This window comes from Bufo bufo, chromosome 7, assembly GCF_905171765.1.
Source record: "Bufo bufo chromosome 7, aBufBuf1.1, whole genome shotgun sequence".
Taxonomy (NCBI): Eukaryota; Metazoa; Chordata; class Amphibia; order Anura; family Bufonidae; genus Bufo; species Bufo bufo.
In genome coordinates, this window is record NC_053395.1 from 212,034,048 (window position 1) to 212,052,972 (window position 18,925).

The 18,925-nt window shown below is 39.9% G+C and overlaps 1 protein-coding gene across 1 annotated transcript in view; it reads left to right on the forward strand.

The window, feature by feature from the left end:
* LRP1B (LDL receptor related protein 1B) overlaps positions 1 to 18,925 on the forward strand; it is a 1,344,280-nt gene that overhangs the window by 580,196 nt on the left and 745,159 nt on the right. The window contains exons 12-13 of the mRNA XM_040441523.1: positions 3,414 to 3,650; positions 7,125 to 7,305. Of these exons, the coding sequence (XP_040297457.1) occupies positions 3,414 to 3,650; positions 7,125 to 7,305 (418 nt within the window). The remainder of the gene's footprint in view (positions 1 to 3,413; positions 3,651 to 7,124; positions 7,306 to 18,925) is intronic.

The following is an 18,925-nucleotide window of genomic DNA, read 5'->3' on the forward strand; positions in this document are numbered from 1 at the left end:
ACTACTATTCTTTTGTCATCCGCACTTTCCTCAAAAAAGCGCCATACTGCGGAACACCTACCCCTTGGCAAGGGAGATTTCCGCAAGGGGGTGCTCCATGGAACAGTTGTGGGCCTGTTTGGTGTGGCCCGCCTTCTCCCTTTTGCCACTCCACTGCCTCTTCCAGCCTGTTGCGGTGCAGCAGATCCCTCCACCGCTTTACTGCTGTCCTCGCTCGGCTTTCCACCTTCCCAGGTTGGGTCAGTGACTTCATCATCCACCACCTCCTCTTCCACTTCCTCACTCTGCTCATCCTCCTGAAAAATTACAGGGAATGTCACAGGTATTTGGGATGAGGAAATGTTATACAGGAGAGATACCACTGGTAATGTCAATGTCCGCAGCGTCTATGCAAAAAAGTACACTGTATGTCACAGATACATTTTTTAAAGCGCACATGTTACACTGCAGATGTGGCCCTGGTAATGTGACTGTCAGAGACAGACACCGTCTATTGACAAAGTACACTGTATGTCACAGATATTTTTTGGATGCGCACACATTACACAGGAGATGTGGCGCAGCTAATGTCACTGTCCGCACCGGACACTGTCTACGGAAAAAGTACACTGTATGTCCCAGATAAATTTTTTAAGCGCACACGTGGCACAGGTTATGTCACTGTCCGCAGCGGACACCGTCTATTGAAAAAGTGCACTGTATGTCACAGATATTTTTGGGATGCGCACACTTTACACTGGAGATGTGGAGCAGCTTTTGTCACTGTCCGCAGTGGACACCGTCTACGGAAAAAGGACACTGGATGTCACAGATTTTTTTGGGGATGTGCACACTTTACACTGGAGATGTGGTGCAGCTAATATCACTGTCTACAGTGACCTAACTATTGTACGCTATTTAGCGCAGGGGGCGTTAAAAATATAGATTGCTGCTGCCACAGACAATACTCCTTAAGAGGACTTTTGGGTCTCAGAAATGTTTTGGTGGTAAAAATATTCATAAATCACTCCCTACACTGTCTGTCCCTTCTTCAGCACAGCTCTCCCTGATTAAGAATGAGCCAAACATTCTTGATGACGCGTTACTGCCAGCCAATCACTGTAATGCCAGCAGCCAACATGGCTGCGGCATTACAGTGAGGGCAGTACTTACCTGCACGTTTTTTGGCTGCATAGCAGCCAAGAAACGTGCAGGGCGGAAACTCGAGCGTTGCGCTCGAGCACATGCAGTATTCGGCCGAATACTGCCATGTGCCGAGCTTCGAGATGCTCGAGCCGAATCATCACTAATGATAAAATAAAAAAAATTTAATTCTCTTTTTAATTCATTTTATTTACTTTAGCTAAATAGATCAAACATTCTGATTTATTGATCAATACTGTATCTCTTTACAATGTCTTCTTCCTTTCATAAAATAAGAGGCAAGAGTATAACGGGAAGCAACTGGTTTGACTATAGGCTAAACCTAAGTTCGTTATCCTGGAATTCTCCTGGTTATCACCCTTTAACACCTACAGTATATGGGGATCTGGACAACACTGCAGAGGAACCACCAGATTGGTAGGAGTTGCCCCGATGTGTTTAACAACTGACCCATGGGAGTGAGAGACACCAGGAATCAGGCAAAATGCATAGTCAATAACAGGCCATGGTCAGGCAGAGTTTGTGCAATTCCATGAAACAGTCCAAAGGTCAGGGCAGGCAGCACAGGGTCAGTACTGTGATTGAGCATGGGTCAGGTCAGGTGGCAGAGGGACAGAATCCTGGAATCAGGCAGAAGACAGTACACAGGCAGAAAAGCAGATTATAGCCTCTTTGCAAGCTCTAACAAAGGCTAGTAAACTAATTGATAAGGCAGAGAAGCAGAGGATGAGACAAGCAGCAGGGTATATATGGCATAAGGTGACTAGCACATTGGAAACAGCCTAGTAGCTGCACACAGTGCCAAATGAGGGTTTAACTCTTGCAACAGAATGAGGTAAAAAACAATGAAAACCATCCCTAAATGAACTAACATAGAACAAGAACTCACATAGAAATGAATGGACCATGCTGGGAATTGTAATTTCACAGTTGGAGTGCCAAAAGTTGCTGGCTTCTGATTAGTGATGAGCAGCAGGGGCTATATTCGAATTCGCAATATTTCACTAATATTTTGTAGAATATTTTGTCGAATATTTGTCATATATTCGCGAACTTCGAGAATTCGAGATTGTTTTATTGAATGCAAAAAATTGGCAATGTAAAAATCGCGTAATGCGAATTTGTAATGCAAAATACAGGCGTGGTTCACTTTGGCTACATTTTTGGGTCACTTTTGCTACATTTTTTGAGACTGGAGAAAATGGTTGGCAGAACATTAGAATAGCTTTATATGCAGATGGAGACAAGTGCTCCAATATATTTGCGATTGCGCTAATCGGCAGTGATTAGAATATTTTATCACACTACGTGCAACTTCACATTTTAGCAGGTCTGACTACAGATTACTGATTGTTGTGAACTTGACATTGCTTCCTTCTCATTGGCCCACAAGCAAAAAGCAGGGAGGAATCGTGTTCAGATGGAAAAAAATGCAGAATATTCAATATAACGAATATATAGCACTATATTCTAAATATTCGTGAATTCTCGAAGTGGCGATAAAAATTTGCTATTCGAATATTCGTGCTCAACACTACTTCTGATGTAGGATTTAACAGTAATTACTTTGTACTTTAAAAATTATATAATAATTATAGACTTTGTGTCCATAACATTCCCATTATCTCAATGCGTTGTGTGGTTTACATGCTGATAGCCGCTGACCTCTGTAGGATGGAATATAAAGTGGTTAAATGCTAATTAAGAGTGTAGGAAGCGAGGACCCTTAATGTGGATTTAACTGATCTGTATACATAAAACTGTCTGGTATCATTTTCTAGCACAGAACTCTCCTGTTTACATCCAGACTCTTAATGAATGCTGTATTTAATCATAAATGACATCAAAGCTAAAATCTAATGAGTTGTCAAATGAAATTCCTGCAACACGTTATCAATTTTACACTTCATACAAAGTTATCTTATAGGATCTGTCATGTTTACAGTGAGTGGACAATTTGAATAAAATTATTTATTACCATCTAATAATGTATTAATGTAGTTAATTGTTTATTTAATATATATATATATATATATATATATTGTCTAATACCGTAAACTATTAGAGAATTCTGAGATAATAACGGTGGAATCCCCTAAGTCAAGATATTCTATTACCTAAATAGCTTCTCGCTCCTGCATGCTGGACCCAGAATTAGTATATGAAAAGCCCAATGATTTCATTGTGCAATGCTTCATTTACCCTGCGGAGGCGCTGCAGGGATAGTGAACCCTGGCTGACTGAACAAATTCTCTGTATTTTCCTTACAGAACCGAAGAATGAATTATTCCTATTTTATGGAAAAGGGCGGCCAGGAATAATTAGAGGGATGGATCTTAACACCAGAGTGTCTGATGAATATATGCTTCCTATAGAAAACTTAGTGAACCCGCGTGCTTTGGATTATCATGCAGAATCCAACTATATCTACTTTGCTGACACCACCAGCTTTCTCATTGGTCGACAAAAAATTGACGGGACAGGGAGAGAAACTATTCTTAAAGATGGTAAGTAAATGAGGTCAAGATTTTGGTAACAAGCCTCCATGAGGGATTTTGCTTTGCCTTACAATTACAGTATTTATTTATACAGTCAGTTGCCATCAAGAAAAATGTTTTCTAGGCATTTAAAGCACTTTTGATTTGGGTAGAATTGATTGATACTGAAATTAGATTTCTCGGCCGAATTGAATAAATTGGACCTATATTCACTGATCTCTAATATCACGTATCACTTTAACACCTATCAGCCATAATGTGAAACCATAGTCAGCAAGCTGCAATGCAATATGTACTCTGACTCCTTTCTATCATAGACAACAAAAACTTTTTTCAGTAATTTGTGCTCTTCAATGGCATCTAAGACTTTTCTCCTCATGCATATCAATGAGCCTTGGCTGTCCATGAACCTGTCACCACTTCCTTGGAACACTTTGGTAGGTGCACTAACTATTAAATATAGTATAAAGAAGACCAACATAATTTTGAAGATTCTCACCCCCACTCATTAGACATCTCAGATCATTATGTTCCCTTTTTGGTGCCATTGTGACCAGACAAGCAATGCTATACACGCTACTTGTTTTAATACAGTGGGTGATTGGTATATTTTGCTGAGAAATCACAGCCTTTCTATTGTATATCAGCAACAGAAGGTTTTAATGAACAAAAAGCTTAGATGAAATCTAACGAATTGACATTCCTGACCAGAAATGTAAGAAAAACATTCTGGATTGATTGCTAAATAATATACTTATTGCTCTGTTTTTGTTTTCGATATTGTATTCCGGTATAAAGGGTCTAGTACGCCATCTTATAATGTTCCTTTTTTTTTTTTTGTTGTGCTTAGCGGCTAATTGCAGGTATGAGTGATTTTCTTTGTGAATACTACAATACTTGTCAAATGTGTTTATTATGAAACAATCTCTTTGCTTTTACTAAATTATAAGTTATTACATTGAAATACCCCCCCAAAACATAAGAAAAGTACAAATCAAGACTCAACGTGTCTATACTGTCAAGAACAAGTGAACCCGATGCAAACATAAAGAAGAGCAGAGATTGTGTTCTCATTTCAATTTCTGTAAAATGTGATGACCTTCATAGACACGAGATACTGTTTGTGGAACTCTTAGTTTATTGATTTAACTAAGCAATCTTGTAAACAATCTGTAGCGTTAACATGGCCTTGTCAAGTCCCAAGGTCTTAGACCACACAGGAGGTCAACAGAGTATGACCTAAACACTTTTGCAACCCAAGTGCCCCTGATGATTCTTTGACCTTCCCTCATTTGTCTGACACTGCTGTAACCATGCAGCCCCACTCTGAATTATTGTATACACTGACCAAAGATTGCCTTCCAGATCCATGGGTTCTGCTTGGCTCTGCCCATGTCCCATAGAGTTCTCCTTCACCCATAACCAGATTTCTTAATTCCATGCCCTGCTAATATATAGTATGGAAATGCCTTCAGAAGAATGTACATTGAATTCAATGAAACTTACTTGAATTAAGTTTACCAGTAAAATAAATCAACAACTTGAAGGGACATTCTGCATTGTAGACTCACAAAACCCTTTCTTCTAGCACTATTGGGGCTAGCATCTCATGGGTTGGCCCTTCCATGGGAGGTTGTGGCTTCATTGAAGTTTGGTACCGTAAGAACTTCACTTTCAAGAACATCTTTTCTTGACTGTTAAGGAGGCAACAATTCGACACTTTTCCATTTCCAGTTTGGGTATGGTAATACGCTGTGAGGCACTTTCACTTTTGCCTCTGTGCTACAAAGCAATAGAAATATTGTTCATCAGTATATAATTAAAGTAGCTTTAGTTAAATGACGCATTTTCTGCTATCTTTCAATATCAAGAAGCTGGTAATTAAAGTCGATTACAAAAATAGGATTGATTATCCATGTGAGAAAATAATTCCAAAGTTGCATGCTGCAAAAAACTTGGCTATATTGTGTAGTCTTTGGCTATATTATAACTGCGGAACGGATTATTCTGCACTGATATTGCAGGCCAAAAAATACCAAAAAGAATATACTGTAAAAATCATTAATAAAGAAAAGACGTGAATTCTGACAACAACCTAAATCCTAACCGAAGCCCTACTCCACTCACCAAAAAATCGCTAGTGTCAGTACTTTGTTTTCAATCTGAAAAAACAGATCTCAGACGGAAATGGCTCAAACAGATGTCAAATGTGCAACAGGATCTGTTTTATTACAGGATCCTGTTTTTTTTCTCTTTTTTTTTTCTGTTCTTCTGATGGATCAGAAGAACAGAAAATGAACTCTCCTTTAAAGGGGTTGTCTCTTCTCGCTGTTAGGCAAGATGAGATACAGTTCCGACCACCAGCCAGCCAGGAAACAGCAGAGCGCCTCGGCGCTTACTGTTTCAGTAGCTCCCATTGCGATGCATAGGTTTCATGCACCGCACCAGATAGCTTTGCTGTTTCCCGGCTGGCTGGTGTTCGGGACTGTATCCTATCTCGCTTTAGTAAGGACGAGATGAAACAATCCTTTTAAGCTTTGTTCTAAAGTGATTAAAAGGCATTGTCTCATCAAGAGAATGCATAATGAAAATCATTGCAGGAAAGGTATTAATAAGAGTCGAATCCACATTGATAGCCTTGATCTGGCCTAGTTGATTTGAAATGATGCCTTGAAATCAGTTATAAACTGGGGTTCCTTGGGCCCATCAGAGGAAAATATATGCCTGTATCATCAATAAAGTCTAGTAGTCTATAACTTCTTTATTGGCCCCAAAGGTAGTCAAATGTTATTTTTTTTCTTCTGGACCTTTGAATCTTACCAAGGTTCAGATCCTGGACCATCTGAAGTATCCTCTGGTCTTCTGGGGGGTCAGTCTGACCTTGCTTTTAATGGTCTATTTCCCCTGCCTGCAGAGGCACAGCAGTGGGAATGTATCGCTGGAAAAAAAATACTTCTCTGACAATAATAAATGGTCTTATCAAGAAAACACATATTTTCTAATTGCAGTTAAAGGGGTTGTCTCATCATGGACAATGGAGGCATATTAAGAACAAAGCCCTACAAGTGGAGGAGGGCATCGAGCGCTGGCTCGGCTATTTCTGTCGGCCCCATAGACATGAATAAGAGTGGGGGCCACACATGCGCTCCCATTCACTTATATGGGAGCCGGCTTGGTGGTGGCCGGACCGGAGTCCTCTTGCCACCTCCTTGTGGGGCTCCATTCTCGATATAGGTGCAGATCCCGCACCTATAAGACAATGGGGGCATATCCTAGCGATATGCCCCCATTTTATATAATGAGACAACCCCTTTAACCCTTGAATATCTATTAAGGATGAAAATGTTTCTCTTCCAAATATAGTCCTCAAAACTTTAATAATTCAGCACTCTGGAAGCTGTTACACACACTTTATGGGCGAAGGATTGAAATAAAATGCATACTGAGAGCATGTTAATTTATTCTGGTTATTATGTTAAACAGATCTTGACAACGTGGAAGGGATAGCTGTTGACTGGATTGGGAATAATCTATTCTGGACAAATGATGGACACAAGAAAACTATAAATGTAGCACGCTTGGAGAAAGCGTCACAGAGCAGAAAAACTTTATTGGAAGGAGATATGTCACATCCCAGAGGAATCGTCGTGGATCCCGGGAATGGGTATGAGCTGTGTCATTTACATTTATGTATTTAATTGACTTTGACTCAATGGCTGATGGATCTGAATACCTTATACAGGAAGTATTATTAAGAATCGATGGCTAGTAGCGCTTTATATCCCTACGTCCTGGCTTCATCATTGATGTCATTCGTAAAGTTGTAGCAATTATTTAACTGTCAGTTGCTTCATCAGACTCATTTACTACCCAGGTATTTGGACAGTGAATTTATCTGGTATTTTACATTGAAAGTGACAGGCCTCACAGTATTAAATGTGTCAAAATGTGAGGGGAATTAGAAATAGACAGATTTAATTTCCATTGGAAATTTAAAGACAAATGAAAAAAGTGTCTAGAAATTAAGCTTGTTGCAAATACCTCTAGACTGAGTTTTTTTAGTTACTATGAAAATATAATTTTCTCATTGATTTGTATGTAAATATCAAAATATTATTATTTTCATAAGCATTGGTTATCGGCTCAGCATATTCTATATAATTAAATAGCAAAATCCATTTACAGAGGCATGTTTGTGATGATGAACGTTGCAATTGTATTATCCCCGATCAGTGTGGAAATTCCCATTGTTTCTATAATAGCCTTTGGATGGCTGACTCTTGAATTCTATTTAGAGGGTTGTCCAGGATTACAAAACATGTCTACACCTGCCAAATGGCTTGTGTTTGGTTTTAGAGCTCTGATCCATTGAATGGAATAGTACTGAGTAATTCCTAATACCATGTAGAACCTGTGGACGGGTGTGGAACTGTTTCTGGGAGAAAGAAGTCATGTTTTTCTAATCCTAGGCAACTTATTAAACTGTATTCTTATAAAACCCTGAATGGAGCTAATTTTTTGTGTAGTCTATGGTAGACCAGGAAACATTTTAGACTGCATTTTAATAAATACGGTATTTGTAAAAATACAGATGTAGTAAACGTTTACCTGATATAACAGAGTTGCAGTAAACTTTTACATGCCTTCTTCATTTTTTTTCCCATTAAGTCAATGTATAGTTTGTTGTAACGTTGAATTTGAGAAGTTTAGTGTCTGGTTAGTGTTTGCTATATCTGTGCTTGCTACAAATGTGCAAGATAAAAAAAAATGTGATTGATAATGATACTTCCTATCGTACAGGCTAGATTTCTATTTATGTGAATTAAAGGGAAAAGGGAAAGTATAAAGTCAGCGAGTACAAGCTGAAAAACATGTGCCCGCTGAGCTTAACCCTAGGAAAAGTTGTACATTGTGCTATTTCTTAAGTTGAGTTCAGGTAGAGCTAAGCCTTACAACTTTATCCTGATCTTTGAAAAATTCTCATACTGCTTGTCAGAGTTGTTACCTGTAAATCTGATGACATCTTATGCTGTAAGCAATATAAGATACAGAGTATCAAATCATAAGCTTGTCAGGAGAATGAGGAGATTTCATTACAATGCTCAATGTGAACGAGCCTGGAGCTAATCAGTGGCGTGCAAGATATGTATGTCTTGGGGAGATTCACCTTGCTTAATGCTTATTACATATGAGATTGTTACTTTTTGCAAGGCTCATTGGACCAGAGAAGTCTAAAAGGAAAGAGAAAATTCTACGAAATGCACAAACATAATGTCTGGTGCTTAATAACACTCCCCAATTGTGCATTATAATTCAGAATTAATACTAATACTAACACTCGTGCATCAGTTACGGCACTACTGTTATATTATTTGGCTGTGAGACTGCTATGTGTTCTTCAGAAGAAGTTTCCATATATGTATACATGAGTAATAGCACTATATCTGATCATTATATGACTTGTATATGCCATATTATATCAGTTCTTTCCTCTGCAAGCTGCATCCCTATTTCCTAGTTGTCGCTGAGATGATATTTGGAGAATAGCTGTTATCATGTCTCCACATAGAGTACACATGGAGGCAAGAAATTCTCGTCCCGAATGCTCTATCTCTCATACTGAATTATCTAGAGGCAGTATACAGGCTGTTATAGAGAAAAACTGATCAGTAGTGATGTAAAGAAAGCCGAGATAAAGCACTTAATATTAGCTGCTGAATCATGCCCCTGTCTTCTATCTCACTGCTGCTAACTGCTCCTTCCCTCTTCCCTATAAATTTTATGGAATTATGTAATCTGATCCTTCAGTGAGCAGGCAGCCATCTTGGTCTCAAGATAGATGTATCACAGATTTCAGAGAACATGTTAGTTTAGGAAAGAAGGGGGGGGGAGATGTTGATAACTGAAAAAACAAGGCATTTTTCTCTGATAAGGTATATTACAAAGTTTCTTACATTCACCTATAACACAGGTAGCCATTGAAGGCCCATTTACATTAACAACCAATGGAAAGTTTTAATCAGAACAATTGTGGAGGAGATTTGAAGGAGAACAAAATCACTGCCCAGTGACTGTTCTCATGAGAGCCATGTGCCAGGTGGTTATATTTATTGTAAGCGTTAATGTCTTTATGAGCAGCGTTTACGTTTACAATACTATAGAAAAGAAAATAGATCTTTACACAAGAATAATGACAAATTGTTGAGATCTTTTAGTCCTGCTCCTTCTGTTTCTACATTTTAGATTGTCCATCATAATTTAGTTTTTCCTCTACACAACCATACGGAATATGTGTACAGTGAAATCACTTTCCGATGACTATCCAAAATTGCTTTGAGTAGTGGTCTTCTAGGTGGTGGTCTCCTCAAAAAATATGGCCAGTATGTATAATATAGCTTGGAACTGAAAATCTTTCACAGGAAATCTGGCCTTTTCATGGGGATGGTCTTCTCAATGAGGTAGTCTTGAACCATCATGTGATAGTGTAAATTGGTGGTAAGATCTATTAGTGCATTGTGTAGTGTGGACAACCTATTTTCATGATGCAAGTACCCATTTTGGTTGTAGGAGGGGTGTACTGCTGGAAGAACCCAAAATCAGCTGTTACCTACAGGAGATCTCTACAACAGATAATGTTTTTATTTCCCTTTAGCATCTTGACAAGCTGACTTTGAGATGACTACCCAAGATTGCATTAAATAGTGGTCTTCAAGGAAGTGGCCTCCTGAAAGAAGATGGCCAATAGGCATATTATAGGTTGGAAGTTATATTTTGCATGAAATTTGGCCTGGATATGGGCATACTCTTCTCAAAAAGATGGTCTCTTGGACCACCATATGTGATTGAATAAACTGATAGTAAGCTCAATTAGTGAACTGTCTAATGTGGACAACCTATTTTCATTACGCAATTACCCATTTTGGTTGTAGGAGGAGTATACTGCTAGAAGAAAAAAACGTCAGCTGTTACCTACAGGAGATCTCTACAACAGATAATGTTTTTTCTTTTAGCATCATGACAAGCTCACTTAGGAAACTGACAGGGCATTATTACATTTACTATTTTCAATGCTAACTATCCAGACCCCCCCCTGTTTCCAGCCACATTGGACATCACACTTAGTCGTGACTAAAAAGGTGAAGGATGATAGAAGAGGTGGACCACCAATAGCTAATATACTTTAATAGTACAGATGGCACCATGTTCTTGTAATTGACATATACAGCGAGTTTCATCTGGGAAAATACATTAAAAAGGCTGCCTGTAATGACTCATAACACAAGTGCATTTCAGCCACTGCCATAATTTTGTTAAAACTGCTATAATGAACCAGCAAGAAGAGAAAACCTAATTGTCCTTTAACAAGTCATATAAATGTTTAGGACTCTCATTGATTTATTGTGTTTCCTACCATTGCTGGGAGAATATTGACCCAGGCGTAAAAGGTTGTCTGTATCACTATTAGACAAGTGATGTGTAGATCAGAGTGATTGCTGAATCCTCGTAATGAAATGTAGGCCTATTCAGATTTATTGCAGTGCTTAGAGGCAAGTGCACTGAGATGGAGCCTTTCTATCCCATCACCAGCTTGTAGCAGAGCATCCACCGTCCTTTATAGTATAATCAACATCTCCAAACACAAGGCAATAAATGGCTAAATGCCCCGAGGACACCACTCCGGGCCCGTCTATAGACATCATTTACCATATTTTATGCTGGAAGGCTTCATATCGATCATACACCCCAGTCTATGGAATGTTCCCATTAAAGTGCTCATTTAGCTCCTGCCAATAAGTCACGGTGCATATAATCTGCTGATTTTATTGCAGTTGGTTATATAGATGGCAAACAAGGTACGATGATTGACAGCTGGAAATTAGGTCAAGACGACGGTGAGATATTGCGTATAAAAGTGTCAGCAACATTGTGGAGCATTTTATCCTGATGGGATAATGCTTATTTACCAGCTATAAATCTTTTGCTTGGTAGTTTGCCTGTTGAGTGTAAAAAGCCAGTGGTTCATGGAGGCCAAACCTCATTCCTAAATCACTTGTCGTATATTATATTGTCAACTTCCAGTGTTTATGTCAGGGGCTTGCTAGATATATAGAGGCACATCACATACCGGAGACGGGTCTTTATTGAGGCTGGAAAAAGATAAAGTACACTGTGTTGGTTTATATTTAATCAGTGATAAAAATTTAGCCCTTCCATACAAAATAATTATAAACTAATAAACACATGCACAAAGAAATATATATATATATATATATATATATATATACTATATATATATATATATATATATATATACTGTATATATAATAAAGAAAAAAGCTGTGGCACCTCCATATGGTAAAACATGTGTTGTCCTTTATTCACCCATATAGCCATGTTTCAGTCCTCTTACTGGGACTGTCTCAAGATATATATATATATATATATATATATATATATACATATATATATATATATATATATATATACAGTCAGGTCCATAAATATTGGGACATTGACACAATTCTAACATTTCTGGCTCTATACACCACCACAATGGATTTGAAATGAAACAAACAAGATGTGCTTTACCTGCAGACTGTCAGCTTTAATTTGAGGGTATTTACATCCAAATCAGGTGAACGGTGTAGGAATTACAGCAGTTTGCATATGTGCCTCCCACTTGTTAAGGGACCAAAAGTAATGAGACAATTGGCTTCTCTGCTGTTCCATGGCCAAGTATGTGTTATTCCCTCCTTATCCCTATTACAATGAGAAGATAAAAGGAGAGAAGTTCATTTAGTCTTTGAATGGACAACAGAAAGAGGAGAAGAGAACTGTCTGAGGACTTGAGAACCAAAATTGTGGAAAAATATCAACAATCTCAAGCTTACAAGTCCATCTCCAGAGATCTAGATTTGCCTTTGTCCACAGTGCGCAAGTTTGCAACCCATGGCACTGTAGCTAATTTCCCTGGGCTTGGACGGAAGAGAAAAATTGATGAAAGGAGTCAATGCAGGATAGTCTGGATGGTGGATAAGCAGCCCCAAACAAGTTCTAAAGATATTTAAGCTGTCCTGCATCAGTGTCAGCGCGAACTATCCGTCGACATTTAAATTAAATGAAACGCTATGGCAGGAGACCCAGGAGGACTCCACTGCTGACACAGAGACATAAAAAAGCAAGACAACATTTTGTAAAATTGAACTTGAGTAATCCAAAATCCTTCTGGGAAAACGTCTTGTGGACAGATGAGACCAAGATAGAGCTTTTTGGTAAAGCACATCATTCTACTGTTTACCGAAAACGGAATGAGGCCTACAAGGAAAAGAACACAGTACCTACAGTGAAATAAGGTGGAGGTTCATTGATGTTTTGGGGTTGTTTTGCTGCCTCTGGCACTGGGTGCCTTGAATGTGTGCAAGGCATCATGAAATCTGAGGATTACCAACGGATTTTGGGTCGCACTGAAGAGCCAGTGTCATAAAGCTGGGTTTGCGTCCGGGATCTTGGGTCTTCCAGCAGGACAATGACCCCAAACATACGTCAAAAGGCACCCTGAAATGGATGGCAACAAAGGGCTGGAGAGTTCTGAAGTGGCCAGCAATGAGTCCAGATCTAAATCCCATTGAACACCTGTGGAGAGATCTTAAAATTGCTGTTGGGAAAAGGCGACCCTTCCAATATGAGAGGCCTGGAGCAGTTTGCTAAGGAAGAGTGGTCTAAAATTCTGGGTGAGAGGTGTCAGAAGCGTATTTATGGTTATAGGAAGCGACTGATTTTAGTTATTTTTTCCAAAGGGTGTGCAACCAAATATTAAGTTAAGGGTGCCAATAATTTTGACCAGCCCATTTTTGGAGTTTGGTGTGACATTATGTCCAATTTGCTTTTTTTCCTCCCTTTTTTTTTGTTTTGTTCCAATACACACAAAAGGAATAAACATGTGTATAGCAAAACATGTGTTACTGCAATACTTTTCGGTGAGAAATACTTCATTTTCTTGAAAAATGTCAGGGGTGTCAACATTTATGGCCATGACTGTATATATATATATATATATATATATATGTGTGTGTTTTAGAGGATAAAAAATATATTTTTTTTCATTAGACCTCAGACTTAATCCCGAATGCTCATCAGACCTTAGATCAGTCCCCAAATCTTTCTCAGACCTCAGATCCAACAAAAAATAAATAAACAACTTACCTCCCCTGCTCGGGACGGTGCTGCCGCTCAGGAGATCCAGGGTGCTCTTCCTGCTATGCAACCTGATGCCGCACAGCATCAGATCATAATGCACGCTGATGCACACTATGTCCTGATGCTGCACGCTGTCAGGACACAGTATGGTGCCCAGGAAGAACAGGAAGCAGTGAATGATACCAGTGCTAGCAGCGGGACACTCACCTCTCTCTCTGGTCCTACTCTTTTAAAGAGCGCTTCCATAATAGAAGACCTTTGGGGGAACAAAAGTGTCTTATAGAGCGAAAAATTTGGTATATGGCATCAAGCTGAAAAGGACATTATGAAGGAACATTGTCATGAGTGCCTTGTCATCAGTTCAGCCAATCAGCAGTCTTATCACAAATGTTGATTAGCTGAAAACATTTTCCTGCTGAATGTCCTTTTCAGTTGGATACCAGACATAGTGGCAGATTATAATTGGGGTGTTTGGGTCGGTTGCCCCGGGCCCGGCATCGCTGGGGCGCCCAACGCCGACCCAAACTACTGCGAGGCACGGGAGAGCATAGTTCCCTGCCCCGCCGCTGTCCGACAATCACCGCCATAGGCTTCAGGCCCGAAGCCTTATGCGGTAGTAAAATCCTGGCGCAGGCGGGCGTGATGATGTCATTGCGCCGTGCCTCTGAAAGAAAAGTAGCACACTGACGTGTGTGCGCAGCGCACCTGCACCATCGACGGTGAGCGCCGACGGGGACACAGGTAAGTATTAGCTTTTTTTTGTGTGTGCCAACTTTGGGGGACATTACTGGGGGGGAACAGGATAATATCACTGAAGGGACAGAGGGGGGCAAACTACTATTTGCGGGCAAATTACTAGTGTGGGGGAAATTAGTACTCTGGGGCAGTGTGGGGGCCAATTAATACTGTGGGGGCAGAGTGGAGAAATTAATACTGTGGTGGGAAAATTACTCAATGGATGGCAGTGTCTGGGCAAATTATCTAATGGGGGCAGTGTGGGGAGTTATTACTTGATGGGGCAATGTGGGGGTAAATTACTTAATGAAGGGAAGTGTGGGGGCAAATTACTTAATGGATGGCAGTGTGTGGGCAAATTACTATATGGATGGCAGTGTCGGGGGAAATTACTTAATGGATGGCAGTGTCAGGACAAATTATATAATGGGGGGCAGTGTGTGGGATTATTACTTGATGGGGCAGTGTGGGGGGCAAATTACTACATGGTAGGCAGTGTGGAAGAAATTACTGTATGGGGCAGTGTAGGGGAAATTACTATATGGGGGCAGTGTGGGGGAAATTACTATGTGGGGCAGTGTGGGGGAAATTACTATGTGGGGGCAGTGTGATAGAAATTACTATATGGGGCAGTGTGAGGAAAATTACTATATGGAGCAGTGTGAGGAAAATTACTATATGGGGGCAGTGTGGGGGAAATTACTATATGGGGCAGTGTGGGGGAAATTACTATATGTGGGCAGTGTGAAGGAAATTACTATATAGGGGCAGCGTGGGGGAAATTACTATATGGGGGCAGTGTGGGGGCATTTCTATTAGGGGACATTATTTTTCAGGAACACTATACAGGCATTATTACCTGGAGCACAATATAGGGAGTTATTATTACTGGGGGCACGCTAGGGGACATTATAATTTCTGTAGACACTATAGGGACCTTAACGTGTCTGTGTAACAAACTCTGCAGAGACGAGATGCGGCTGAAAGAATTTGTCATGGTGGTCTGGGTCAATTGGAGAAGAAGAGGAAAGAGAAGATCTACATGACAGGAGATGTCACTGGATGTAACAGGTATGTGGTGCTGTATTCCCCTATATGTAGAGCTGGCTCACTACTGTGACCTGCGTCTCATCTTCTCCTCCAAGTCTTTTTTTATCATAATCGTATGTATTTTAAATTTGGCAACTAAAATTTTAATTTGTCACCTGCAGTTCTATGTAACAGTCCAGATAACAGTGATAACTTTCTGTGTGCAGATAATGTAGTTGATGTTCCATGCAGTCCTATGTAACACCCTACATAACACAATAGTTCACTGTGTTATGTGGGGTGTTACACAGGACTGCAGGTAACATCTATGACATCTGTACTCAGAGAGTTATGAGATAGTGGGGGTCCGACTCCTGGCACCCCCGCCAATCAGCTGTTTGAGGAGACCGCAATGTCCCAGTGAGCGCTGTCCTTTTGATAGCACTGCGCTTGGTATTGCAGCTCAGCCCCAATCACTCAGATGAGACAGAGCTGCACCGAGGCCATGTGAACGATGTCATATGGCCTAGGAAAAGATTTTGGCGCTTACGAAGCACCGCAGCCTCTTCATACAGAAAAAAAAAACGAAAACTAAAATGGAGGGCAGGGGGGGGGGGGGGGCAGAGTTGGGTAGACAGCCCCGGGCCTGTCATGCACTTAATTCGCCCCTGACCAGACACAGTATACAACTGTCTACAGTACCTCTGGTTCAGCAAACTGCATAAAGGGAAATATTTGCACCTTCCGAGTTAAAGGGGTTATGGCATAATTGATGTAAAACATGAAAATCAGACATATATGGCACATGACAATCTATTTCTATCCAAGCTAGCACAAAACCTGTACCATGGATCCCAAGATGTCCCCATTTATTGCTTTAATTGCTCTGCTAGATTTATCTCAGAGTGCGTGTGCTTTCTTCTGCAGCTCTCTACCTACAGTAACACAGTCACAGCTCTGCCTGGGAGAAGTAGGATGCAGTATGTGCAAGTCATATAATAGCTCTTAACAATTGATGTATTATGTATTATGATTGACTGTAGCTATCCTATAAGTCAATGTTTGACCTAAACAGACCTTGAGACATGACTTAGAGGCAGAGCTTTCTGAGAGCTGATTTGAATTCCCTTTTCCCAGAATTCCAGAGGAGCGTTGCCTGGCCTATAAGGCTCCTCATGCCTTATTAAGCACTCTCCATAGGAAACATATAGTTTCCCCTGAATCCTGACATAGGCCTCTCACACAGTTAATCCAGTTCTCTCTGCTCTGCACTCATGAGGGGCATTCATCCCCCCCCCTTCAAAAAAAAAAAATCTGTCTGCAGATGAGACTTAGTTATTATCCAATTCATCTCTTAATGCCTGTTTAAAAAGTCAAACATGGAATAGATACTTTATATCTGGTTGCATTAGTGACAGAGCTTCCTAAGATCTCATTTGCATACCCTCTTCCCAGAATTACAGAGGAGCATGTATGGCCTATAAGACTCCTCATGCTAATTAGATGCTCTCCATAAGGAGATATACTGTAGTATCCTGGAAGTCAATCAAGTCAATGCCAGGATTGATAAGATGTTCTGTATAGTATGAAGACTATAAGTGAATGGTCAAGTCTACTAGGAGAAGAGCTGGGTGAATATTCTCTTCTGGATATCACACAAAGAGTTGTACAGGTCACTGTATTACTAGCATGACCTACTGTAGGTACCAATGCAAAACAAAAGTGATGCAACTGAAATACGATTAGGACGATCTGGTGTGCACTGCTTGGCTGAGCATTTCCTCATTTTGACTATTTTGGCTTTAGAGCCCAGAAAAATGAGTAAAAGACTATTTACTTTCATAAATTATTCCTGAAATTATTCATCCTGGCTATGAACTACGATAGTCTTAAAATTAATTCCATGCTAAATGACCACTGCTAACAGCAAGGATACACATTGCTTATGTAAATTTTGATATGATAAATTTGCATATTACTTAAATAAACACGGCACACGTTATGAACACAACGTGCACATGAAGATTTAAATGAATCTGGTGTAAATGTAATTGGGAATGTAAGAATCAAAACATCTGGATTGATTAAACAGTTAATGACTAGTGATGAGCGGCAGGGGTCATATTCGAATTTGTGATATTTCGCAAATATTTTGTAGAATATTCGTTGAATATTCGCGAATTCAAATATTCGTTATATTCTAGATTCTTTTTTATTTTACTCAGAAATCGGCAAGGTAATGATCGCGTAATATGCGAATATTACGCGATCAGTACAGGCGTGGGTCAAAAACAAATATATAGCACTATAGAATATAGTGCTATATATTCGTTATATCAAATATTCGTCATTTTCAAATCATGATTCCTCCCTGCTTAAAGGGTTTCTACCACCACATTTTCACCTATTTAGCTGTCAGACACTAGCGATCTGCTAGTGTCTGCTTTACCTACCTAGAGGGGCGGGCTGGAGCGCGCTGGGCGGCAGAAATGGTGAGTGGACGGAGCCTCTAGGTGCTGAAAAGACGCCCCCATAGCACCTAGAGACTCATTAGCATAGCAATAAAACAACTTTTTTTAGGGTAACCGCTGCACAGAAAGGGATTACAATACCATGGTTAGGTACAGCAGACACTAGCAGATCGCTAGTGTCTGACAGCTAAATAGGTGAAAATGTGGTGGTAGAAACCCTTTAAGTTGCTTGTGGGCCAATGACTCATTGGCCCACAAGCAAAAAGCAGGGAGGAATTATGTTTTCAGATGGAAAAAATTACTGAATAGGACCACCCACTGGACTCCTAAGCATAGAAAGGGCTGATACTTGTCTGAAGGAAATATGTTATGCAAAATATTTCTCCACACAGTTATGTATCTTCTTAGCTCCTCCTGCTTGATCAGACATCATATTTACAGTGACAGGTTCCCTTAAAATTGGTTTTTCAGTATTACTTAAAGCATTTCACTTCCTTCCTGAATACCCAGTGTGTGTTATTAAAATTTACTGTAAAAACAAGTTTATTTTTCCAGTAGACATAATTCACAAAGAGATATGGACAGAATGTCTTTCTACTTACTGCAATATGCACTTGATTACCATGGGAACATCTATAACCTTCCCTGCTTGATAATGATGAGATCAGAGCAGACTTACCTACAGCGGATGGAAGCGTTCCTTCAGAGTTTTTCTATCGGACTCAGGCATTTTCATTTACTCCTCTGGCATTTTTGGGAGGCAAAGGGAAAGGGGTGGATGTTGTTTTAAGACAACAATAATATGAAGTGAGTTGATATATGAGAGCAGCATAAACATCTTCAGCATTTACC